The 27,995-nt window shown below is 44.8% G+C and overlaps 1 protein-coding gene across 1 annotated transcript; it reads left to right on the forward strand.

Moving 5' to 3' along the window:
• The first annotated feature begins 9,900 nt into the window (after positions 1-9,900).
• LOC125556284 (uncharacterized) lies at positions 9,901-11,537 on the forward strand. Its single transcript, XM_048719053.2, has 5 exons — positions 9,901-10,143; positions 10,230-10,584; positions 10,664-10,825; positions 10,919-10,982; positions 11,124-11,537. Exons 1-5 carry the CDS (start codon positions 9,994-9,996, stop codon positions 11,311-11,313), a joined length of 921 nt encoding a protein of 306 aa, XP_048575010.2. The 5' UTR covers positions 9,901-9,993; the 3' UTR covers positions 11,314-11,537.
• Positions 11,538-27,995: the final 16,458 nt, after the last annotated feature.

Genomic DNA, 27,995 nt, shown 5'->3' on the forward strand with positions numbered 1-27,995 from the left:
GTAGAGGTGCCAGAGCTCGATTTTTGAAATAGAGATAAATAATATTTTGAGCGGCATACTTTCACTATCAACGCAACAACTATGAGATGGTTGTATCTTCCATACTACATGCATTATAGGCAGTTCCCAAACAGAATGGTAAAGGTTTATACTCCCCCTCCTCCACAAGCATCAATCCATGGCTTGCTCGAAACAACGAGTGCCTCCAACATTCAACGGGTCCCAGGGGGAGTTTTGTTTAATTATTTTGATTTGCTTTGATCTTTTTGGATCATGGGACTGGGCATCCCGGTTACCGGCCCTTTCTCGTGAATGAGGAGCGGAGTCCACTCCTCTTGAGAATAACCCACCTAGCATGGAAGATATAGGCAGCCATGGTTGCACATGAGCTGCTCGAGCATACAAAACAGAATTTCATTTGAAGGTTTGGAGTTTGGCACATACAAATTTACTTGGAACGGCAGGTAGATACCGCATATAGGAAGGTATAGTGGACTCATATGGAACAACTTTGGGGTTTAAGGAGTTTGGATGCACAAGAAGTATTCCCGCTTAGTACAGGTGAAGGCTAGCAAAAGACTGGGAAGCGACCAACTGAGAGAGCGACAACAGTCGTAAACATGCATTAAAATTAATTCACACCGAATATAAGCATGAGTAGGATATAATCCACCATGAACATAAATATCATGAAGGCTATGTTGATTTGATTCAACTACATGCGTGAACATGTGCCAAGTCGAGTCACTCAATTCATTTAAAGGAGGATACCATCCTATCATACCACATCATAATCATCTCAATAGCATGTTGGCATGCAAGGTTAACCATTATAACTCATAGCTAATCAAGCATGGCACAAGCAACTATAATCTCTAAATGTCATTGCAAATATGTTTACTTCATAATAGCTGAATCAGGAACGATGAATCATCATATTTACAAAAACAAGAGAGGTCGAGTTCATACCAGCTTTTCTCATCCCAATGAGTCCATCATATATCATCATTATTGCCTTTCACTTGCACGACCGAACGGTGTGTATAATAATAGGAGTGCATGTGCATTGGACTAAGCTGGAATCTGCAAGCATTCAACTCAAGAGAGAAGACAAGTAATATGGGCTCTAAGTTAAATAAACAATCATGCATATAAGAGCCACTAAGCATTTTCAATATAGTCTTCTCGACCCCCAAAGAAAGGAAAAGAAAAATAAAAACTATTTACACGGGAAAGCTCCCAACAAGCAAAAGAAGGACGGGAAATATTTTTGGGTTTTCTTTTTAATTCTACTACAAGCATGGAAAGTAGACTAACACTAATTTTTTTGTTTTTCTTAAGGTTAATTAAACACACAAGAAAAAAGCAGGAAAAAGGAAAATAAACTAGCATGGATATTACAATGAAAGAGTATGAGCACCGACATCTAGCAATGAGTGTGTGTGAACATGAATGTAATGTCAGTGGGAAATACGTACTCCCCCAAGCTTAGGCTTTTGGCCTAAGTTGGTTTATTGCCAGGGATAACCTGGCTGATATCCGTAGGTGAAGCTGGGGTCGTACTGCAATGAAGAATAGTTGGGATCATAATGTGATGAAGAGGACTCTGACTGCCACTGGCTGGCAACCGCCTCAGGATCCCAAGAATAAACAGACATTCGTGGAGGCTCCGGTTCCGAGGCTGGTGCAGGATTCCGATAGGCTTGAACAGCCGCCCACGGAACAATGTAAGTACCTGCAGACAAGTTAAACAAAGAGGGAGCAGGCAAAGTAATAGTCTCAGGGTGATGTTTATCAAAGTACAATTTATATTTAAGCGCCCTTTCGCGATTCTTAACAAGAAAATCATGCGCTACCATACTCTTATAATCTAAATAAGCACGGGGCAGCGCTGTTTCTTATTTCTCCTCATGCCTAATAGGTATTTCAAAATGTTCAGCTAGGCGTGAAGCATAAATGCCTCCAAAGATGGGGCCCTTAGTACGGTTCATACTCAACCGTCTAGCAACAATTCCACTCATACTAACAGAGTTATCGCGGTATAAACCATGGAGCAAAATAATAATATCAGGAATACTAAGGTTCCCACAGTTCCCGCGACCAATCAAGCAGCGACTAGCAAATAAGGCAAAGTAGCGTAAAACAGGGAAATGTATGCTAGTAATTCTTGCATCAGAAACCTTCCTGGTTTCTCCCACAGTGATAGTGTCAATATAAGCTTCCACTTCATTACGGTGTGGTTCGTCTAAAGAACCCTCGAAAGGTATTTTGCAAACCTCGCAAAATGCAGCTAATGTCATCTCCCTAGCAACATCATATAAATGGAACTCTACTGTTGGAGGTGATTTCTTAGGGAAAAAGTATTTGTGAGTAAGAGATACTGATGACGTTGGTCGCGGAGGAAGTTGGTGAGGCTGGCGTTCTCAATCAATAGATAGAAATCTTCATAAATCCTGGCACTCCTCAAGAATTCATCGGAAGGCCATTCACACGGCCGGACCTCCGCGATACGAGGCAGATTAAATTTGGGCTTCTGTTCTTCTTCCTTTTGTTTCTCCTTAGAACTTCGGCTCGACGAGCCCCTCAAAAGTCTCTTCATTATTTCTGAAACAATCTGAAATTTTTAGTAACTTCAAACAAAGTGAACCAACTTCAATAAGATTGATAGCAACTACTCATACAAGTGCCTAGAGCATATATCAAGCATTAGAACTACTTGGAACCATATATATTTGACATGCAAGCTCAAGAACATGGTCACCTATGCAGCACAAATTTGCAATGAATAAAGCACTAGAACAAAAACTAATTGGACCAATGGAGGAGTCACATACCAAGGAACAATCTCCCCAAGAAGTTTTGCGAGAGGTGCTTTGAGCAAGGAGATCGAAAATCGCAGCAAAAGTTGCTGGAACACGAGCTTGAGTTGGTTTTTCGGGTTTGTGCGAGACAGAGGAAGAAGATGGGTGCAGGAATAAGTGGAGGAGGGCCACCGTGGGCCCACGAGGCAGGGGGGCGCGCCCTCCACCCACGTGACCAGGTGGCAGCTCCCCCCGCGGTAATTTTTGCACTAAAAATCCTTAAATATTCCCGAAAAAATCATATTAAATTGGCATGGCATTCTGAGGACTTTTATTTACAGGATATTTTTATATTGCACGGATAAGTCAGGAAACAGACAGAAAAATATTATTTTACTTTATTTCTACTAAAGAACAAAAAATATAAAGAGGGTATAGAAGGTTGTGCTTCTAGTTTCATCCATCTCATGCTCATAAAAAAGAATCCACTAACAAGGTTGATCAAGTCTTGTTAACAAACCCATTCCGTTAATCATGGAACCGGAGAAATTTCGAATAACACTATGTTACCTCAACGGGGATATGGACATCCCCAACAATAAGTATATCATATTTCTTTTTGACAGTAGGAAGAGGAAATTCAAAACCTCCAAATATAATCGATGGAATTTTTCCAATAGAGTTGATACTATAAACTTGAGGTTGTTTCCTCGGAAAGTGCACCGTATGCTCATTACCATTAACATGAAAAGTGACATTGCCTTTGTTGCAATCAATAACAGCCCTTGCAGTATTAAGGAAAGGTCTTCCAAGAATAATAGACATACTATCATCCTCGGGAATATCAAGAATAACAAAGTCCGTTAAAATAGTAACGTTTGCAACCACAACAGGTACATCCTCACAAATACTGACAGGTATAGCAGTTGATTTATCAGCCATTTGCAAAGATATTTCAGTAGGTGTCAACTTATTCAAGTCAAGTCTACGATATAAAGAGAGAGGCATAACACTAACACCGGCTCCAAGATCACATAAAGTAGTTTTAACATAATTTCTTTTAATGGAGCATGGTATAGTAGGTACTCCTGGATCTCCAAGTTTCTTTGGTATTCCACCCTTAAAGTGTAATTAGCAAGCATGGTGGAAATTTTAGCCTCCGGTATCTTTCTTTTATTAGTAATGATATCCTTCATATACTTAGCATAAGGATTTGTTTTGAGCACATCAGTCAATCGCATACGCAAAAAGATAGGTCTAATCATTTCAGCAAAGCGCTCAAAATCCTCATCATCCTTTTTCTTGGATGGTTTCGGAGGAAAAGGCATGGGTTTCTGAACCCATGGTTCTCTTTCTTTACCATGTTTCCTAGCAACAAAGTCTCTTTTATCACAACGTTGATTCTTTGATTGTGGGTTATCAAGATCAACAGCAGGTTCAACTTCTACATCATTATCATTACTAGGTTGAGCATCATCATGAACATCATCATTAACATTTTCACTAGGTTCATGTTCATTACCAGATTGTGTTTCAGCATCAGACATAGAGATATCATTTGGATTATCAGGTGGTTCGGCAATAGGTTCACTAGAAGTTTGCACAGTTCTATCATTTTTCTTTTTCTTTCTTTTAGAAGAGCTAGGTGCATCAATATTATTTCTTTGAGAATCTTGCTCGATTCTCTTAGGGTGGCCTTCAGGATACAAAGGTTCCTGAGTCATTCTACCAGTTCTAGTAGCCACTCTAACAGCATAATCATTTTTCTTACTATTCATTTCATCAAGCATTTCTTTCTGAGCTTTAAGTACTTGTTCTACTTGAGTGGTAACCATAGAAGCATGTTTGCTAACAAGTTTAAGTTCACCTCTAATATTATCCATATAATCACTCAAGCATTTAATCATAAAGGTATTCTGCTTTAATTGTCTACCAAAATAAGCATTAAAGTCATCTTGCTTAAACATAAAGTCATCAAACTCATCCAAGCACTGACTAGCAATTTTAGTAGGAGGGACTTCAACTTTATCATATCTATAGAGAGAATTTACCTTTACTACCTGTGTCGGGATATCGGGAGGTTCTTCAGTAAATAAGTAATTGAGATCATATACTTCTTCAACAGGCGGTAAATTAAGACCATGTATTTCTTCAATAGGAGGTAAATTCTTAACATCTTCAGCTTTAATACCTTTTTCTTTCATAGATTTCTTTGCCTCTTGCATATCTTCGGGACTGAGAAATAGAACACCTCTCTTCTTCGGAGTTGGTTTAGGAATAGGCTCAGTAATTGGCTCAGGAGTTGGCTCGGGAGGTGCCCAATTATTTTCATTTGCCAACATATTATTCAATAAAATTTCAGCGTCATCCGGTGTTCTTTCCCTGAAAAGAGAACCAGCACAACTATCCAGGTAATCTCTGGAAGCATCAGTTAGTCCATTATAAAAGATATCAAATATTTCAGGTTTCTTAAGAGGATGATCACGCAAAGCATTAAGTAACTTGAGAAGCCTCCCCCAAGCTTGTGGGAGACTCTCTTCTTCAATTTGCACAAAATTGTATATTTCCCTCAAAGCAGCTTGTTTCTTATGAGCAGGGAAATATTTAGCAGAGAAGTAATAAATCATATCCTGGGGACTTTGCACATAGGCAGGATCAAGAGAATTAAACCATTTCTTAGCATCACCCTTTAATGAGAACGGAAATATTTTGAGTATATAAAAGTGGCGCGATCTCAGATTATTAGTAAACAGGGCAGCTATTTCATCTAACTTACGAAGATGTGCCACAACAGTTTCAGATTCATAGCCATAAAAAGGATCAGATTCAAACCAAAGTAATTATATCTGGATCAATAGTAATATCATAATAATCCTGATCAGGAACACAGATAGGTGAAGTAGCAAAAGCAGGGTCGGGTCTCATCCTACCTCTAAAAGATTCCTTACTCCACTTAATTGGTAACCTCTTATGTTCAGGTTTATCCGGACAAGCAAGAATAGCTTCATAAGATTCATTATTAAAAAGATAACCCTCAGGAATAACGGGCATAGGTTCATCATCACTAACATCATCGTGTTCAGGTTCACTAATTTCTCTTTCTCTAGACTTAGAAATTTGCTCATCTAGAAATTCACCAAGTGGCACAATAGTATCAAGCATAGAAGTAGTTTCATCATAAGTATCATGCATAGCAGAAGTGGCATCATCAATAACATGCGACATATCAGAATTCATAGCGGTTTAGGTGTCGCTAGCTTACTCATAACAGAAGGTGAATCAAGTGCAGAGCTAGATGGCAGTTCCTTACCTCCCCTCGTAGTTGAGGGATAAATTTTTGTCTTAGCGTCTTTCAAGTTCTTCACAGTGTCCAGCAGATATAAATCCCAAGTGACTCAAAGAATAGAGCTATGCTCCCCGGCAACGTCGCCAGAAAAAGGTCTTGATAACCCACAAGTATAGGGGATCGCAACAGTTTTCGAGGGTAGAGTATTCAACCCAAATTTGTTGATTCGACACAAGGGGAGCCAAAGAATATTCTCAAGTATTAGCAGCTGAGTTGTCAATTCAACCACACCTGGAAACTTAGTATCTGCAGCAAAGTGTTTAGTAGCAAAGTAATATGATAGTGGTGGTAACGGTAACAAAGTAAAGACAGCAAAAGTAATATTTTTGGTATTTTTTTAGTGATTGTAACAGTAGCAACGGAAAAGTAAATAAGCGTAAACCAGTATATGGAAAACTCGTAGGCACCGGATCAATGATGGATAATTATGCCGGATGTGGTTCATCATGTAACAGTCATAACATAGGGTGACACAGAACTAGCTCCAGTTCATCAATATAATGTGGGCATGTATGCCGTAAATAGTCATACGTGCTTATGGAAAAAAACTTGCATGACATCTTTTGTCCTACCCTCCCGTGGCAGCGGGGTCCTATTGGAAACTAAGGGATATTAAGGCCTCCTTTTAATAGAGAACCAGAACAAAGCATTAACACATAGTGAATACATGAACTCCTCAAACTATGGTCATCACCGGGAGTGGTCCCGATTATTGTCACTTCGGGGTTGCCGGATCATAACACATAGTAGGTGACTATAGACTTGCAAGATAGGATCTAGAACTCACATATATTCATGAAAACATAATAGGTTCAGATCTAAAATCATGGCACTCGGGCCCTAGTGACAAGCATTAAGCATAGCAAAGTCATAGCAACATCAATCTCAGAACATAGTGGATACTAGGGATCAAACCCTAACAAAACTAACTCGATTACATGATAAATCTCATCCAACCCATCACCGTCCAGCAAGCCTACGATGCAATTACTCACGCACGGCGGTGAGCATCATGAAATTGGTGATGGAGGATGGTTGATGATGACGACGGCGACGAATCCCCCTCTCCGGAGCCCCGAACGGACTCCAGATCAGCCCTCCCGAGAGAGATTAGGGCTTGGCGGCGGCTCCGTATCGTAAAACGCGATGAAACTTTCTCTCTGATTTTTTTCTCCTCGAAAGCCAATATATGAAGTTGGAGTTGGCGTCGGAGGGCCACCAGGGGGCCCACGAGGTAGGGGGGCGCGCCCAGGGGGGAGGGGCGCGCCCCCATCCTCGTGGACAGGGTGTGGGCCCCCTGGTCTTCATCTTTGGCGAGGATTTTTTATTATTTATTCTAAGATATTCCGTGGAGTTTCAGGTCATTCCGAGAACTTTTGTTTTCTGCACATAAAACAACATCATGGCAATTCTGCTGAAAACAGCGTCAGTCCGGGTTAGTTCCATTCAAATCATACAAGTTAGAGTCCAAAACAAGGGCAAAAGTGTTTGGAAAAGTAGATACGACGGAGACGTATCAGAAAACAACTTCGTTATACTAATATGAATCAAGGGCAAATTTTACAGTAGCAAAATCTTGTTTAAGTTGGTTAAACGGATAGAGGGTTTCGAGACGAAACTCCAGGCGCTTGAATCGCCTGATTCTGGTAAACGAGCGAAAAGTTATACTAAAACGAAAATCGAATCAGGAATCGCGATCAGAAAAATCACAGATTTAATCCGAGAAAAAGAAGAACGATGAACGTTCGCTAGAACGAACGAACGGACGTACGCTCACTATTTAAATAAACCGGAAAAACCAATCTATTAAAAAAACGGAAACTAGAAAAAAACCGACGGAAAAACCAAACGGTTTTTCGAAAAAATATAAAAAAAACCGGTGCGGATTTCGAGGCAGCGGCGGGTCGGCGGCGGCGGCGGTGGCGGGAGCTGGCGCCTAGGGCTGGGGCGGCTTAGGGTTTGCCCCGGGTGGGCTGCCCCGGCTTATAAAGCCTGCCGGGCTAGAGTCCCAGGCGGACACGGCCCGGTTAGGTCGGTGCGCGTTTTTTTTAAATAATTACGCGCAGAAGAAAAAAAAAATACTAAACGGACTCCAAAAATTCCGAAATAAATTTTAACGGGCTTCTAAAATCAAGCCGCACAAGGTGAACATTTATTTGGGACCTATATGCAATTTTGAAAAACGCACATTTTTCCTAAATTCAAATAAAACACCGAAAAACTCCGAAATAAAATCTTATTTGATTTTATTATTTGATCCTCAATATTTATTCATTTGGGGAAAGTCATTTTATTCCCTCTCTCATATTTTTGTAATAGAAATAATTGATGATAAAATAAATAAAATCAAATGATCCTATTCTCAAAATTTGAGAAAACTCAAATATGAAAATAACGAAATCCCCAACTCTCTCCGTGGGTCATTGAGTTGCTTAGGATTTCTAGGATCAACCAAAATGCAAAATAAAATATGATATGCAATGATGATCTAATATATAACATTCCAAATTGGAAATTTGAGATGTTACAATAGGGTTGAAGCTTTTCATGTCAACAATTGCAACTTTTTCGTTGTGTACTCGTAGGGGTGAAGCTTTCTATAGAGTTGGTTGAAGCTTTCTATAAAGCGGGTTGAAGCTTTTCAATTCATGGTTGAAGCTTTCCAAAATGACAGTTGTAGCTTTTTTTTTTCTTTCGTAGTGTTCGCATGAAACTTAACTATTTCGTCGGCTGAAGCTTTTTCGAATACAATTTGAAGCTTTCACATGAACGGTTGTAGCTTTTTCATTTTATATGGGTGGTCTGTTGAAACTTTTGCAAACTACGATCGAAGCTTTCGACCGTGCCAAATGAAGCTTTTTTCACCTAAGCTTGAAGCTTTTTTCACAAAAGGTTGCAGCTTTTTACTCTGCGGTTGCAACAAAAACACAGAGAGACGCCATGGTCGTCGTCGAGGAGGATTTCTCAATCTCTGTTTGAAGCTTTTTCATCTGCGGGTTGAAGCTTTTTGTCAAACGGTTGTAACTTTTCCTGTATTTCGTTGTCTGGTTGAAGCTTTTTTATCTACTGGATGTAGCTTTTTGTGTCCATGGTTGTAGCACGAGAAAACGCCGTTTGCAACTCTCCCAGTACCGCTGTTGCGGCTCCTCCCTGTGGCCATCGTTGTAGCACGGGTGCCTTGGTCCTCCCCACGTTTGGCCTGTCGCCGGTTGCAGCAAAAAGGGAAGAGAGGAGGAGGAAAGGGGAGAGAGGGAGAAGGAAGAAGGGTACCTGCTGTTGCCGTGATCGAGGGAGGGTGGGCGGCAGCGGAGAAGTGGGCAAGGGCACTGAGAATGGAGGTAGGAACCTGCATGGGATTGGGGCTGGCCGGCGGCGAGATCCGAAAGATGAAGACGAGGGCCAGCAGCGCGCAAGGCTGAGAGGGAAGGAGGGGATCGGGAGGAAGAAGAAAGTGGGAGAAGATAAGGTGAGCCAGGGCGATGCGGGAGGCGTACGATGGGGGGCTGATCGCGTGGCTCGCGAGCGACCGGCCCAATCGTTCGGCCGGCGCACCGCGCCGAAACGTTTCCCATAAAAATATGGGGAGAGTTTCTCAAAAACAAAATTGAGAGGAATTGCCAGGCGACCCTGTCAAACCCTTTCACGATGTCAGAGTCCGACCTCTACTAAAGGATATATACGGCACACACACGACCTTTCAATAAAAAAGGAAAACGAGCGCACCAAACCAAACCAGCGTGTCAAAGCCATCGACCAGACCTGCACAAGTTTCGCTCGTATCAGCACCTGGTGAAGTCTCGGCGTCTCGGTCTACCGTCCGACGTCCATCGCACAGTGCTGTATTCGATGGCCTACCCCCTCGTCCTGTCCCCCGGGAGGTTCGCTCTCGCCGCCGCCACGCGCGTTGTGGCGGCTCCGCCCGCTTCTTCCCCCCCTGCGCGCGTCTGTCTCCTCGCGCCCGCCCGCACGCCCCGCCTGGCGCGCTCGACGACGGTGGTGAGCATTGCATTAGCACATTAACTCCTCTCTTCCTTCAATGATGTTCTTCTCCGAGCTGAGCCCGATCGTGACTAACTGAACAGGGGCCCTTGCGCGCGCACGCGCGCCTGAGATTCAAGCAGCGCGCTCCGGCGGACGACGGCGCCGCCGCCAAGGAGGCTTGCCCGCGCGACCCAGCGGATAAAGAGGGCGTCGCGGAGACCGACCCGTACGCCAAGCTGTGGCCGTGGGGGGACTACTTCCCCGACGAAGACGAATTACGCCGGGAGGACTTCGCCACCATGCAAGAACGGTTCTCGCGCGAATCTACGGAGGCGGTCGCGGCGCTAAAAGCCATGATCGCCGGCGTGTTCCGTCCACTCCTGGACAACTTCCACCACCTCCGGTCCCTGAAGACCGTCTACGACACGGAGGACTACCACATCGGCATGCCCTTCGGTACATAAGCCTATGTGTATCTCCTAGATAGTACTAGGATCAATAGCTTTTTATGTGATCTGACGAGGTCTTTGTTCAGGAGCGTTGGTCGCCTGCGTCGGGTGCTATCAACTGTGGAAGATGGATCCGTCCATGTTTGTCAGCACCGCTCTCGGCTATGCGTTCTACAAGCTCAGCGTTGTCTCGTTGGAGCTCCGGAAACAGGGCTTTGCCAATGACCTCATCACCCGACTTAAATTTGGTTAGTTGTTATCCAGGCCTCATATACACACATAATAATTTTCAAAACCAAACTTCTGTGGGTTAATTTCGTTGTTTGTTTTAACCTGTGCAGTTATCATGCTCCTCATCATGGCCGTAACTTACAATAAAAAATATTCTCCACTTGATGCTATCATGTGAGTTCCATGTTTGTCTTCTTTTTTAGTACATTGTCGTTGGCAGAACTTGTTTGGTTGTTTACTGGCACATGGTGCCTGTTTTTATGCTCTATCATTATTATTGACAATAGAATTATCTCTCCCACTTTTGTAACACAGGGCGCCTGTTTTTATGCTCTATTCATTGACATTTGCTTGTGAAGTGACTGGCGTCAAGAAGCAGTTCAAGTATGCTGTGCCGCTACTTAACATAATGCTAAGGCACCCAGAAGGAAGACGGGAGCTACGCGCAATGTTGTCTGAGGTTGAACTTGAACTTGTATCAGAGTGTGGGATCGTGGTCTTATAAAACCAGTTATGTAAACGTGCTTTTATAGTGCCACTTGTAGAATCCTACACTTGGGGCCTTAATATTTTTGTTACCGTAGTAAGTTGTTTCATTTATATTGCACATTCATGAAACTGTGTCAAATACGTATAGTTGTTGCGCTATAGCCAGATTGTAATTACCGGAGCTTGAACTTGTATCAGAGTGTGGGATCGTTGTCTTATAGAACGCGTGAGGATATTAAATCGGTCTTGGAAGTGGAAACCGTGACATCTGAGAGCAAGTATTTGGGACTTCCGACCCTGGAAGGAAGAATGAAGGATGAAAGTTTTCAGCTGATCATGGATAAATTGGGAAAAAGATGTAACAATTGGACTGAAAGATTTATGTCTTATGCTGCAAAAGAGGGAGACTGGGTTTTCTCCCATGCACGGGATATGTACTCCCTCCGTTCCGAAATATAAGTTCTTTTAGACATTTCAAATGGACTACAACATACAGATGCATGTAGACATATTCTAGAGTGTAGATTAACTCATTTTGCTCCGTATGTAGTCACCTATTGGAATCTCTAGAAAGACATATATTTTGGAACGCAGGGAGTACAATACCTCACCTGTCCTGTCAGATACGCATTGAAATTGTGGGTCAGCATTAATACGGGAACATGGATACATGTTCGTTTAGGCCCAACAATGCAATAGTTATCCCCCTCTCCAACCTTCGAGTATGTTGTACGGATCCATTATTCCCCATTGCTGCTTTGATGCCGACCTTCTTCCTCCTCCCATCACCCATCATGGCAAAGCATGTAGAAGTCTCAAACATATGTATACAATATAGCGGCTAGTAATGTGTCGTTGGACATATTAAAACAATTTAACTAACTACTAATTGTTTATAAACACAATTTCTTTACATGACCTCACCTCAAACAGATGTTTCGTACATACAGGCAAAGTTGGGACGGAGCAAAGAAGGTGATGAGAGGACAAGCAGGAGAAACAATGAGACTTTGGGGCACAGAGAAGAAGTTGCGGGACAGGTGGGAAGCCCAACGCGGCATGGCATAAAGTGCATTTATGACTAACATGATACGAGCTATATATTAATTCAAGGAATAGCAAATACATCATGTATAGGAAGAAGGGTAGTTTGCATGCACTCGGATCTCCAACTAGATCAACGATAGATGCATGCACGGGACCTTCCATGCATGGCAGAATCGCTTTTCTCGCTAAAGAGGTACATATTAACTTAGTGGTACAAGCTCTCCCAACCTTCACCATGGGAATTTTCTTACTGTCCAAAGGATTCTGCGAAAAATATGAGAGAATGATAAGAGATTTTTGGTGGGGAGATGAAGAAGGACATAGGAAAGTGCACTGGATGTCGTGGGAACGCATGACTAAACATAAAAGAGCACGAGGGATAGGTTTTAGGGACATGCACCTTTTTAACGTTGCATTACTAGCCAGACGGGGGTGGAGGCTCATCCAACATCCTCACAGTTTGTGTGCGACGGTGCTTAGGTCAAAGTATTACACAAAAGGTGACATGTGGTCCTCGGATGTGTCACCTGCTTGGAAAGGAATTGAAAAAGGACTGAAGCTCGTAAAGAAAAGGATCATATGGAGAGTACGAAACGGAAGAAGTATTTACACTAGTGGAAAAACGACTAGTCACAACTTTCGTTGGGGGCGTCATTTTCCATCAACACTAACACTGTTTTTTCAAATAGTGCTGGCGGACAGCATAATTAGCACGTCAGCTTTACATGTTGGGTCCCGATAACTGCCACACGTGTGGTGTATCAGGTAGTTGTGCCACACGCCTCGTGTGGCATGGACAGGAACCAGCCCGCACGACCGCGTTCGGGCGCGCAAAGGCACGGCTCACACGTCTGGTGTGTGGCAACCCCGCCCGCACGTCCGGGCCAGAGGACCCAACAGCCCGCATGACCCAGCCGTCCCGGCCTCTGATCGATCCCCAATCCCGACTGCCACCATCTTCTCCCACCTCCCGAACCCCTACCTCCATCGCCGGCCTTCTCTGGTTGCCATGGCAACCAGAGCAGATCCGTAGGGCCTTCCCACCGCAAACCACACCCCTTATCTCCCCCACCCCACCCCCTCCACCCCCACCCCCACTCCAACAACGCCCTCCAAAGACGACCAGCTAAAAGCAGGTGAATCTCCCGATCTCCCTACTGCTTCTCATCCTTCTTCTGGGCAGAAAATTGCAAAATTACCGACGAAGTTGGCAACTAGATCCATCCTACAGGGGTAAAACACTACATAGGTTGTGTGTCTTCACAGTTGCCAAGCAGAATACACTAGATCTGCCATGTACTACGCTAGAGATAACCGTAAGTTCTCCGTAGATTGATGCACGTAGTTGGTAAATGAATGGATGTGTAGGAATCCATAAAAAGGGAGAGAAATTTGAGAAATTTGGAATAATGGGGGGTGTGAAAATTAATTGCCACTGGTGTCTAACGTCAGTTGCCACCTATCATTGTCGTCAACTGCCACCATGTCAACTTATTGCTTGTCATCCTATTGTAGAGGTTGATACCATCGAATCAAACGGATAGCTAGCACCCAGATTTTAGAAAAGATAGTGGATGTGCATGTCCTACTAGCCATGATATGTTGGTTGCCTACGCATGAAAATGTGATAACACTGACGTGTTAACTTCTACATGCAAGAAGCACAAGGATACATTTTTTGTGGATTGTTGATGCATTCTTGTTCATGAAGTGATTGAGAGCACATTGGCAGAAACGAGACGCGGAAAAGAATGAATCACAAAGATGGCGCTGATACTTGGGGTTCTCAAAGACCAGAAATGCCCCCTTGGGATGCATCAGAGTACAGTCAACTCATTTCTGCAGGGCCGTTGCTGCCACTACTAGAACATTATGCAGGCATTGGTATGATGCGTGATAACAAAAGAAAAGAACATTTGCCATGTTCGCGACGATGAAGATGACATTCTACTTATGTCCTACACTGTCATTTTTTCGCAGGTTCTTATGACCAAAACACACTCAGGGGGGCTCCGTGGCAAGTTCAGTCACAGGGCGCTAACACTGACAAATGTACGGGCAGCCAACTTCAACTAGCTAATATGGCTAATCAAGGTAACACATACGAAAAAGAACACATACTGGTCTGGACATGAAAAATAAACTTGCAAAGGTTGGCAAAAGACTCACGAGTTATGTCGGGGGGAAACGCAGAGCCTTCATGCAGCACGTGGCAGCAGGCAGCACCCATGTACCTGTCATCGACGTCATACACAGGTGAGTCCATAAAAAGTGAAGTTGCGGACGGTGAATTAGCAGAAGGAGCATAGTTGACAACTGCAGTTGCCATGACTGGACAACTGCAATTGCCATGAATTAATAACTACAGTTGTCATCCCTGGACAACTGTAGTTGCCATGGAGGAACAACTGCAGTTGCCATGCTAGGACAACTGCAGTTGCCATGTATTGACCAACTACTACGATGCTTACAGGTTATTACGGTGGTGGTGCCCCGGCAAACGTCTCGTGGCAAGCTTCACAGATTGTAGATAGAGCACGTCAATCTGGTGTGACAGACCACACAAGATGGGCACATGCAGCACAAAAAGGTAAGGAAAAAATTGAACCACAAAAGAGCACTACATTTGTTTTTGTGGCAAATAGCACGTGACAAAAAAGAAGATTTGTATCAGTGATGGTGGAAAAAATCAAGCATAAAACGCTAACAAGTGGTTGTGTGCAATGAGTCATATATTGTCTTCGGAAATTTGCCAACTGCTAGAAGCATGTGTGCAGCACTAATGGTTGATCGCATTTGCCTAGTGAGCTCAAGCCTAGAATGCAAAGTTTTGATGCTAGAACACACTGGTTGCCATGTATTGAGAGCAGTATTTGCCATGTATGCAGGACTGTAGCTGCCATGCATATAGAATCCAAATTTTCATACTAAAAAGGAGCTGGTTGTCGTGCATTGGCAAACAATAGTTGCCATGTTTGTTGGACTATAGCTGCCATGACTGGACAACTACAGTTGCCATGCATGTCCACACGCAGACTCACGGCTTGCTGTTTGAATGATGTCATGCCAAATCACTTGAAGTTGATGTGATCCGTTACAATAAACATGTTATTCAAGCAAAATCTTACGCTCGTACCTGTTTTTTCCTATTACAGGGCCTACAACTACAGTGAACAACGGCGCAGGGACATCTACTGTGGGGAGCTGTGAGCGCACGGAAGACGTGTTCCACCAGCCAGCCAACAATCATGCCGCAAACAATGCTGAGTCAGAGTCGGAAATGGCAATCATTCCAGCAATGCCGACAGGCACCCCTTTGAACACAAGCACTGGCAACACTCAAGTAGATGAAACTGCCGCCGATACTGAAGTGAATGATGAAACTGATGACGAAGCACAAGGGGATGAAGATGGTGGGAAATCGGAGATCATGGTACCTCAGCCACCGTACGTTGGGCAGAGATTTGAATCGTTCGCAGAAGCAAAGGAATTCTACCAGACATATGTAAAGTTCCATGGGTTTGCGGTCAACACCGAATACCATAGGAAAATTAAGAAAACTAACGAGTACAAAAGAGGTGAGATGAGGTGCCACAAGGCATGAAGGAATAAGAAGGGGAAAGGTGTTGCGCCTGTCGTTCCGGAACGAAAGAGAGGTATCATTCTCAAGACCGAATGCCCTGTCCGATGTAAGCTAAACGTAGATGGAGCACAGTGGGTGGTCACCGAATATTTTGACGAGCACAACCACAAACTCATAAAGAAGTTTGACCTGGTAAAATTTCTGACCGCCCACAGAGGATTCACCCCCGTCGAGAAGAAATTCATAAAGCTGCTACATGATTGTAACGTCGGTCCATCAAGAATGGTCCAGATACTATCACTCATCCACAGCAAAGAAGGGACTCTGAGTAGCATGCCCTACATACCAGCTGACGTCACAAACCTAAAGGCAAAGTACCATAGAGAGAGCAAGTTGGCTGACATAGAGCCCACAATGGCCTACTTCAATGAGAAAGCGAAGGAAGATCCAGATTTCTTCTACATGATAAGGTTGGACGATGAGGACCGTGTCAGAAACATGTATTGGGTGGATGGTGCTGCAAGGAGAGCTTACAAACATTTCTAAGATTGCATTTCATCCGACGCGACGTATATCACTAATATGTACAAGATGCCATGCGCTCCATTCATAGGAATAAATAACCACAATCAGTCGTTGCAGTTCGGATGCGGGCTCGTTCGGAACGAAGACATGGATGAGTACGTTTGGCTGTTCAAGACCTTCTTGGAGTGCATGGATGGACTTGCTCCGATGAACATAATAACAGACCAGGATTTTAGCATGCGTGCAGGCATAGAGGAGGTCTTTCCGTTGGCAGTGCACAAGCACTGCAGGTGGCACATTATAAAGAAGGCTGAGGAGATGCTAGGACCGTTCTTTGCTGACCGTCCAGAGCTGCACAAGGCATTCGAGCTGTGCGTGGACCACAGCTTGACGGTGGAGGAGTTTGAAAGGAGCTGATGGCCATGATTGAAACATATCAAGTCCCAGACAACGAGACTCTTGCTAGCCTGTGGGAGAAGCGAATGTAATGGGTGCCGGCCTACTTCATGAATTGCTTCTTCCCATTTCTGCAGACTACGCAACGCAGCGAGGGGTTCAATGCTGTTTTGAAGCGGTACGTGAGCCCTGGCAACTTATTGCTACAGTTTGCCAAGTAGTACACAGCTTTGCAACAAAAAATACTGGGATCTGAGCTACAGCAAGAAGCGAACACCGCGCTAAAGCAGCCAAAATTGCTAACGTATTTACCGATGGAGAGGCAAATGAGCAAGATATACACCAACAAGATCTTTAACAAGTAAGTCAGTTGTGTTACAGTCTTATTTGCGCAAAGCACGAAGGCAGTAGGTGCCATATAGAATGCAATGCAGTTGCCATGATATGTGGTTGCCATGTTTAATGAAATACTGTTTGCCATGCTTACTCAGCTGCAGTTGCCATGTTCAATGGAAATTCTGTTTGCCATGCTTACCCGGATGCAGTTTCCATGTTCAATGAAATGCAGTTGCCATGTTTAATGCATTGTACTTCCATTGGGCATGTTGGTATGCAAATGCCAATGTCAACTGAAAAAATGTTATGTTGTTGCCATATCTACTGAAATGCAATTGCCATGTTTACTAAAATGCAACTGTCATGTTTGCTGAAATGCAATTGCCATGTTTACTCAACTGTAGTTGCCATGTGTTAATAAAATGCAGTTGCCATGTTTTATGCAATGTGCTTCCATTGGGAATGTTGGTGTGGAAATGACGATGGCCAGTTGAAAATGTTATGCAGTTGCCATGTTTAATGTACTGCAGTTGCCATGTCTAATGTACTATAGTTGCCATGTCTAATGTACTACAGTTGCCATGTCTTATGTACTATATTTGCCATGTTCAAGGTACTATATTTTCCATGTTCAATGTACTATATTTGCCATGTTCAAACAAAATGTATTTCTATTTCCATGACAACATAAGGTGCTACAAAAAAAGTGTGCACGATAGTTTAACAGAAAACACACAAAACTTGCAGATTCTAGGAAGAAATAAAGCGTGCCAGCATGTTCACGGCTTTCCAGGTGGACGAACATACGTTCAAGGTGTGTTCTATTTTGGGCATGTCAGATTCAGAACCTGAAGACCCGCATGTAGGGTTTCGTAGTAATTTCAAAAAATTTCCTACGCACATGCAAGATCATGTGATGCATAGCAATGAGAGGGGAGAGTGTTGTCTACGTACCCAACGCAGACCGACTGCGGAAGCGCTGACACGACGTAGAGGAAGTAGTCGTACGTCTTCATGATCCAACCGATCAAGCACCGAAACTATGGCACCTCCGAGTTCGAGCACACGTTCAGCTCGATGACGATCCCCGGACTCCGATCCAGCAAAGTGTCGGGGAAGAGTTCCGTCAGCACGACGGTGTGGTGACGATCTTGATGTACTACAGCAGCAGGGCTTCGCCTAAACTCCGCTACAGTATTATCGAGGTATATGGTGGCAGGGGGCACCGCACACGGCTAAGGAATAGATCACGTGGATCAACTTGTGTGTCTAGAGGTGTCCCCTGCCTCCGTATATAAAGGAGCCAAGGGGGAGGGCTGGCCGGCCAAGGAGGAGGGCGCAGGAGAGTCCTACTCCCTCTGGGAGTAGGATTCCCCCTCCAATCCTAGTCCAACTAGGATTCCTCGGAGGGGAAAAGAGGAGGAGGGGGCCGGCCACCTCTCCTAGTCCTAATAGGACTAGGGGAAGGGGAAGGCGCGCAGCCCATCTAGGGCAGCCCCTTCTCTTTTCCACTAAGGCCCACTATGGCCCATATAGCTCCCGGGGGGTTCCGGTAACCCTCCCGGTACTCCGGTAAAATCCCGATTTCACCCGGAACACTTCCGATATCCAAATATAGGATTCCAATATATCAATCTTTACGTCTCGACCATTTCGAGACTCCTCGTCATGTGCGTGATCACATCCGGGACTCCGAACAACATTCGGTACATCAAAATGCATAAACTCATAATATAACTGTCATCGTAACCTTAAGCGTGCGGACCCTACGGGTTCGAGAACAATGTAGACATGACCGAGACATGTCTCCGGTCAATAACCAATAGCGGGACCTGGATGCCCATATTGGCTCCTACATATTCTACGAAGATCTTTATCGGTCAGACCGCATAACAACATACGTTGTTCCCTTTGTCATCGGTATGTTACTTGCCCGAGATTCGATCGTCGGTATCCAATACCTAGTTCAATCTCGTTACCGGCAAGTCTCTTTACTCGTTCCGTAATACATCATCTCACAACTAACATATTAGTTGTAATGCTTGCAAGGCTTATGTGATGTGTATTACCGAGAGGGCCCAGAGATACCTCTCCGACAATCGGAGTTACAAATCCTAATCTCAAAATACGCCAACCCAACATCTACCTTTGGAGACACCTGTAATGCTCCTTTATAATCACCCAGTTACGTTGTGACGTTTGGTAGCACCCAAAGTGTTCCTCCGATAAACGGGAGTTGCATAATCTCATAGTCATAGGAACATGTATAAGTCATGAAGAAAAGCAATAGCAACATACTAAACGATCGGGTGCTAAGCTAATGGAATGGGTCATGTCAATCAGATCATTCAACTAATGATGTGACCTCGTTAATCAAATAACAACTCATTGTTCATGGTTAGGAAACATAACCATCTTTGATTAACGAGCTAGTCAAGTAGAGGCATACTAGTGACACTTTGTTTGTCTATGTATTCACACATGTATTATGTTTCCGGTTAATACAATTCTAGCATGAATAATAAACATTTATCATGATTATAAGGAAATAAATAATAACTTTATTATTGCCTCTAGGGCATATTTCCTTCACCGGACAAAGGAAGGAACTACTTCATGAAAGCCTCGATCGGCCAAGGCGAATACTACTGCCAATGCTGAAAGTTTGAACGGGACGACATTGTGTGCTATCACATACTAAAAGTAATGGACATGAACAATGTGACACGGATGCCCCGCCATTTCATAAGGCGGCGATGGACTTGGGACTCTGACGACGCGTTGGTGCCGCAGACAACAAACGCAGTTCTGGCTGTGTGTGACGAGAGACCTGAGTCAACCATGGAAGCCGTGAGGCACGTCGTGCTGACAAAGAACTATGCTGAGCTAATTGATGAAGCGTGCAAGAGTGATGAGACAGCGAGAGTCGCAGAAAAACATAGGAAGGTGAAAGTGCGTTATATCGACTAGGGGGGGGGGGTGAATAGGCGATTTTTATGGAAGTCTTCAAAACATGGAAGTTTCGAAGACAAACGATAGAAATAAACCTATTACCATGCAGCGGAAGGTAGACTACACTAGGTAAACCATAGTCATGTATTCAATGAAGTGAAAGCACAATGACTAATAGCAGCTAGGTAGTAAGGATCAGGTAGGAAGATATTAAGAAGCCAAACAGATCACACAGTCACTCAGTGAAGACAAAAGATAGTGCAAACATACAATGACTTCACAAGGAGTAACAGTAAGTAAAGAGAAGGGAAGGAAGAAACCAGTGACTCGTTGAAGACAATGATTTGTTGAACCAGTTCCAGTTGCTGTGACAAGTGTATGTCTGGTTAGGGCGGCTAGGTATTTAAACCTGAGGACACACAGTCCCGGACACCCAGTCCTGAACACGCAGCTCAGGACACCCAGTCCTCACCGTATTCCCCTTGAGCTAAGGTCACACAGACCTTGCCCAATCACTCTGGTAAGTCTTCAAGGTAGACTCCCAAACCTTCACAGACTTCGTTCACCGGCGATCCACAATGTCTCTTGGATGCTCAGAACGCGACGCCTAACCGGCTGGAGGATTCACAGTCCTCAAGTGTAATAAGTCTTCAGATCACACAGACAAGAAGACTTAAGTGATGCCTAATTATCTTTGGCTCTGGGTGGTTAGGGCTTTATCCTCGCAAGGAATTCTCTCTCAAAGGCTTCGAGGTGGATTGCTCTCAAACGACAAAATCCATACTCTGAATCTGAGCAGCCAACCGTTTATGGTTGTAGGGGGTGGGCTATTTATAGCCACTAGGCAACCCGACCTGATTTGTCCGAAATGACCCTGTATAACGCCCTCGATGCGGCTATATCTCCCATGTGTCGAAGCACGACTTAGAGGCATAACCGCATTGAAAGCAATGTCGCAAGTGAGGTAATCTTCACACAACCCATGTAATACATAAGGGAAAGAGATACATAGTTGGCTTATAATCGCCACTTCACACAAATACATGAATAAAGCATTACATCATCCAAATACAATCAAGGTCCGACTATAGAACCAAAATAAAAGAAGAACCCCAAATGCGACGCGGTCCCCGATCGACCCCAACTGGGCTCCACTACTGATCAACTGGAACAAAACAGCACAAAGGACAAGATCTTCCTCGAGCTCCTCCTGAGCTTGGTTGCGTCACCTGCACGGACTCATTGGCACCTGCAAGCTGGTTTGGAAGTATCTGTGAGTCACAGGGACTCAGCAATCTCGCACCCTCGCGATCAAGACTATTTAAGCTTATGGGTAAGGTAAAGGTATGAGGTGGAGCTGCAGTAAGCGACTAGCATATATGGTGGCTAACATACGCAAATGAGAGCGAGAAGAGAAGGCAAAGCACGGTCGTTAAAAGTATGATCAAGAAGTGATCCTAAAACAACCTACGTCAAGCATTACTCCAACACCGTGTTCACTTCCCGGACTCCGCCGGAAAGAGACCATCACGGTTACACACACAGTTGATTCATTTTAATTAAGTTAAGGTTCAAGTTATCTACAACCGGACATTAACAAATTCACATCTGCCCATAACCACGGGAACGGCTTTCGAAAGTTCAAATCCCTGCAGGGGTGTCCCAACTTAGCCCATCACAAGCTCTCACGGTCAACGAAGGAATAGACCTCCTCCCGAGACATTCCGATCAGACTCGGTATCCCGGTTCTACAAGACATTTCGACAGGGTAAAACTAAACCAGCAACACCACCCGAATGTGCCGACAAATCCCAATAGGAGCTGCACATATCTCTTTCTCAGGGCACACCGGATTGTCCAAACTTCCGGTAGGCCAGCCCAGAGTTGCCCCTGGTGGCCACCGGCGGCTGACAAGTTGGACCAACACTCAGAGGAGCACTGGTCCGGGGGGGTAAAATAATGATGACCCTCAGGAGCGCGACTCCCAAGGGAAAAGAAAAGGCTAGGTGGAAAATGGTAAAACCAATGTTGCGCATTGCTGGAGGAGTTTTACTCAAGGCGAACTGTCAAGGGGTTCCCATAATAGCCCAACCGCGTAAGGAACACAAAAATCCAGGAACATAACACCGATATGACGGAAACTAGGGCGGCAAGAGTGGAACAAAACACCAGGCATAAGGCCGAGCCTTCCACCCTTTACCAAGTATATAGATGCATTAATTAAATAAGATATATCATGATATCCCAACAAGTAAACATGTTCCAACAAGGAACAACATCTCCATGTTCCAACAAGGAACAAAACTTCAATCTTCACCTTCAACTAACAACGGTATAAGAGGGGCTGAGCAAAGCGGTAACATAGCCAAACAACGGTTTGCTAGGACAAGGTGGGTTAGAGGCTTGGTTCAACAATATCGGAGGCATGATAAGCAAGTGGTATGTATCGCAGCATAGGCATAGCAAAAGAGCGAGCAACTAAGCAAGCAAAGATAGAAGTGATTTCGAGGGTATGGTCATCTTGCTTGAGACCCCGCAAGGAAGAAGAATGAGTCCATGAAGAAGACAAACGGACGTTGACGAACGGGTCCTCACAAACGTGACGTTACCGGAACCAACCCGAATAAGCAAACACCGGAAAGAAGCACACAACATAGTAAACAACCAACACATGAACATGTATGCGAGATGCGGTATGCGATGCATATGCATGATTGGACAAGGAATGCATGAACCTGGACTCAACTTGGAAATCCAAGAGTTCCACTGGAAAGGTGAGGTGATTTCGGTTGAAATCGATATAAAGATCGCCGGAATCAGAGTTACGGTGTGGAAATGGCAAGCGATTCAAATATGACCATGTTCTGCGATTTACAGCAAGTAGCCATCTAAAAGAAACAAGATGAACATGCTACAACACTCAAACATGACAACAAAATACATGGCAGGGATCCACTCAAGATGCTTAACAAAAGATGAACACTGAGCTACGGCCAATTCATCCATTAACAGGTTCAAACAAGCATGGCAAAAATGTAATTGGTAAACAGGTTTCAGACTTAGTGAAATTAACACTTGTCTGGAATTTCAGATCAAATAGCACTCTTTGGAGCAATAAAACTATATGCTACAGGACCTGAACATGGCAAAGCAAGGCATGGCATGGAGCTACTCAAAGAGCTTAACAAAAGTCCCTTAGTGACCTTGAGCCAAAAGGGATCAGAAAATACAATTGCAAGGATGTGAACATGGAAAAAACATAATCAATTCTCAGACTTAGTGAAAACTGGAGCATGCAAATCAGATATCAAGTAGGCATGTTTACGAGCTCGATGCACTCACTACAGAGCAAGGCATGCCAATCTAAGCATACACGCATCAAGAATACACATTATACAAGCTAGACATGGCAAAAACAATAACATGACATGCACGGACCAACTACAACATCCTCGGCAAAATCGCTAACAAGTAGACAATCTGCCCAGATTCACGAAATAGCAAAAGTAGAGCTCGATTGACTCAAGCTAGGGTGCTCCATAATTGCAAACAAAGACATGGATGGATAGAGAACTACAAGATTAAGAAAACATCCTTACTGATCATCCTCAAAAGATGCATGGATCACTAGGAAACAACATGAACATATGGCATAATGAGATAAACAGGTCAAGGACTTAGTGGAAATGCTAAGTCCCTGAAATCAGCATTAATGAATGCACCACTTTGCAAGCTTGTGCTAGCCACCACACACATCACAAAAATACATGGGTTGCACCTCTGGATAGATGGCAAAACATATAACAAAACTCATGAAGAGCTCAGGGGCATCACATGCACACATTAACCATGGCAAAAATGACAAATATCTAATTGGAGCAGCAGATCTGACAATTATTTCAAATAGCATTCTTCTAACAGCATTTCGGGCATCAAGATGAACTCAAATGAAAATGATGCAATGAAATGAAATGATGTGCTCTCTGAGACAAACATTTTGATATGCTATATGCCCAAAATGGATCTACGTATGCAAAGTTATAGGATGGTGAACATGGGCATTTGAAATGTGGAGGCTAAACACCGCACCGGGTTCAAGATAGAGGCTGGCTCACCCTGGGCTTCGGCCCATGAAGGAGGAGGAGGCAGGCCGAGGCGGGAGCGGCGCGCTGGGCCGGACTCGGGCGCGGCCCACGCGGCGCGCAGTCAACGGGGCGTCGACTCCTCCCGATTGGATCGGGGAGGCAGGGCGAGGCGGAGATCCATGGCGACGACGGCCGGCGGCGATCCTGGGAAAACGCGGCGGCGGACGGGAGCCGCCGGATCTGGCCCGATCCGCGGCGGATCTGGTCGGAGGGGCCCCGGGTAGGGAGTAAGGTGGGGCGGCGGAGAGCCCGCGTGGGAGGCGCGGTGCGGCTGCGCCTTTCCGGCGACCTCCGGTGAGTGGAGGCGGTGGCGGCGATGGCCGGCCGGCGGGAAGACGACGGCGCGGTTGGCGGGACGGCGCAGCCCGAAATGGCGGCGGGGAGGGCCGGACGCGGGACCGAGCGGGCCGCGGCGGAGGGGGCTGGCCGTGTACACGTGGCAAGCTTTGATTGGGCGCGGGCGGCGGCGGAGGTTGAAACGGACATGTCCGCCGGCGATGTTTTTGTCCGGCGCGTGAGGAGAGGGAGGGATCTAGGGTTTCATCCGAAATTTCGGGAAGATGTACATATTTATAGGTAGAGGGAGCTAGGAGAGTCCAAATGAGGTGCGGTTTTCGGCCACGTGATCGTGATCGAACGCTCTAGATGATGGAGAGGGTTTAGGTGGGTTTTGGGCCAAAATGGAGGGGTGTTGGGCTGCAACAAACACGAGGCCTTTTCGGTCCCTCGGTTAACCGTTGGAGCATCAAACGAAGTCCAAATGGTACGAAACTTGACAGGCGGTCTACCGGTAGTAAACCAAGGCCGCTTGGCAAGTCTCAGTCCAATCCGGAAATGTTTAATCCCCACACATGAAAGAAAGGTAGAAATGACCACCGGAGGAGAACGGAGCGCCGGAATGCAAAACAGACAACGGGAAAAATGCTTGGATGCATGAGACGAACATGTATGCAAATGAAATGCACATGATGACATGATATGCAATGCATGACACGCAAGCAATGACAAGGCAACAACAGCAAATAACTGGACGACACCCGGCACATCGGTCACGGGGCGTTACACCCTGGGTCACTAAGGAACTGACACGTGTTCCAACAGTCAGATTTCAAACTCACACGGCAACTTTACTTGGGCTACAAGCAAAGCTGACTCGTCCGACTCTAGACAAGATTCGCTCTCATAGTCTTCACTCTAAGACATAGGTTTTGTTTAAGCATCACTTCAGTCATTCTGACTGGTTCTCTTGGACCCCACTTAACAGTACGTTGGTTCCTATGACTCAACAAAGAAGAAAAAGAACTACGAAAGATCTAAGTCTTCGAGCTCCATAGGCTTCATGCGATGTCTTCTCTTGTCATAGTCTTCAATGTGAATATCTTCATATACCACCTTTGACATCAATGTCTTCATACATTTTTAGGGGTCATCTCTGGTAGGAAAACCGAATCAATGAGGGACTTCTACCTGTGTTATCCTGCAATTCTCACAAACACATTAGTCCCTCAACTAGGTTTGTCGTCAATACTCCAAAACCAACTAGGGGTGGCACTAGATGCACTTACAATCTCCCCCTTTTTGGTGATTGATGACAAACTAGTTGAAGTTTTCAACGGGGAATATAATATGTGAAATTGTAAAGGATAAGGAATTGTGTTCATAAGTTGCAAGGGCTCCCCCTGAAGATGTGCATATAAGTAATTTGCTTTTGGAATGCAAATGCACATGGCAGTTTGTGCTTGTGGAGATCCTCTTCAACTTATGATGACAATCCACTATGCATGTGAAGGTATGTGAAGATAATGACATGCATAATGGAAAATGGACGTCTGCAAAATGATCTAAGTGCGGAATTTATCGTCGCACATGCGGAATTTATCATCGCATCACAAGGTGGCAAATAAGTAGCAGACGACCATCGAGTTTAAGTGTTACAACTCAAAGAACCAAATGTATCAAAACGAGAGTTGTAAACATGAAGCAAAATATAAAGCAGCCGCCCATATGGACCCGCTTGAAGACTATCAAACTCATATGCTTCTCCCCCTTTTGTCAGTAAGGACCAAAAAGGTTCGAAGACATAGAGCATCTACTCGTTCCCATGAAGAGTAGGTGAAGCAGCAGGGTCGTCGGTGGTGTTCGACGGTGCAGAAGAGCTTGGAGCAGTGTCGAAGCGGGCTGAAGGAGGTGGCGGTGAAGTAGCATCGTCTTCATCCTCGATCACTCTGGCATTCACAGTTGCAGCAGAGGAAGAGAACTCAGAGTCTTCAAGAGATGGAGTTCGTCGCAGAACTGCCCTTCGAGGAGGTGTGGAGTCAAACTTGAAGCGTTCAGAGAAGCCATCCTCTTGAAGATCATCTTCAGAGCACATTAGCGTCAGCCCTTTCCAGGTGCGTCGAGAGGTTTCGTGTGCAACAAAGGCATTCTTGGTGGCAAGTTTGTGAATGCGATTAACATCCACCAAGAGGCTTTGCATTTGACGCTTCAGCCAGTCATGATGCCTATCCTGTTTCTGATGAAGAGCCACAAGAAGCTCTCGGTCATTGAGAACACGAGTGCGCTTCTTGGGTCGTTGGGCAATTGTGCTATCAGTGGCTTCAGTGAGAGTAGGATGCGGTGCACGTGTAGTTCCAGCCAAAGGATACACACGAGTGACTGCTTCAACTCCTTCAATGTTCTGAGAAAAACTTTGATGCTCCGCATTCTGAAGACTTAGAGGTTCCTTGGCAGGCTCAGGATAAATGGCTTCCACGAACATATCCACATCAGGCAGAAAAATCCGATGATTGCGAGCAGACGGCTGATATGAGATGGCGGAGTGGAGTTTAATCAGCCGCATTATGCATGGAGCGTAGAACTTCAAGCCAAAAAGATCAGAGCCTGATGCAGCAAGCTGGCGAATGAAGAAGTCCTGTGCATTGAAGCATTTGCCATGAAGAATATAGGAGACCAAAGTCTTCATTGCACCTTCCAGCTTGGCATATGAGAATGTCCTTTGATTGGCCAGGGAGTTCGCCTTATGATATGATAAATAGTCCTTGGCAGATACTCAAGGTCTTCAACGAAGAACTCCGTGGGATATGCATCATCTTGGGGCAATGGCTTCATCATACTGAGCATCTGACTCATGTTAGGTTCAGGCTTCTGAAAGATGCTCTCAACAGCTTCACTATGAAGCTGACAGCCATGTTCGTAGAGATCGCCAGGAGTGGGCAGACCAGTGAGCTCAATGATGTCAAAGGCTTTGGCTTCGTGATGAACATTTCCTATCATCCACTCCAGGACCCAAGTCTTAGGATCTCTGTTGTACCCACGGATGTGAAGTGTGGCATAGAATTGGAGCAGCAACTCTTCATTCCAATGCTCTTAGTCGGTGACGAACGGCAGCAATCCAACCTCTTTGAAGCAATCCAGAGCTTCTTCCAGACAGGGCAGACCAGCTATTGCTTCAATGTCAAGACGCTTATGTGGGAAGATGCGACCTTGATTGTATAGAATGCAGGAGTAATAGCTTCGCTGCGGATAGCTCCAGAACCGATCAGATGATATTCTTTCCCTTGAGTAGGGGTTCTTGGAGCTATTGAAGAAAGTGTTGTCTGCTTTGAAGCCATTGATATTGAAGGATCCAGGTGCTGATGCAGGACCTGGAAACCTGGGCAATCTTGGGATTGACTTCTGTACCTGAGGCATGTGCTCAACATGATAGTCGAACTG

Source organism: Triticum urartu, chromosome 5A, assembly GCF_056163025.1.
Source record: "Triticum urartu cultivar PI428250 chromosome 5A, HENAU_Tu73, whole genome shotgun sequence".
In the NCBI taxonomy this organism is placed as follows: Eukaryota; Viridiplantae; Streptophyta; class Magnoliopsida; order Poales; family Poaceae; genus Triticum; species Triticum urartu.

Bases quoted from the DNA above. Each gene is read 5' to 3' on its own strand.
- LOC125556284 (XM_048719053.2), top strand. From the start codon at position 9,994: ATGGCCTACCCCCTCGTCCTGTCCCCCGGGAGGTTCGCTCTCGCCGCC. The intron at 10,585-10,663 runs GTACATAAGCCT...GTCTTTGTTCAG, and splicing joins CCACATCGGCATGCCCTTCG to GAGCGTTGGTCGCCTGCGTC. The intron at 10,826-10,918 runs GTTAGTTGTTAT...TAACCTGTGCAG, and splicing joins CATCACCCGACTTAAATTTG to TTATCATGCTCCTCATCATG.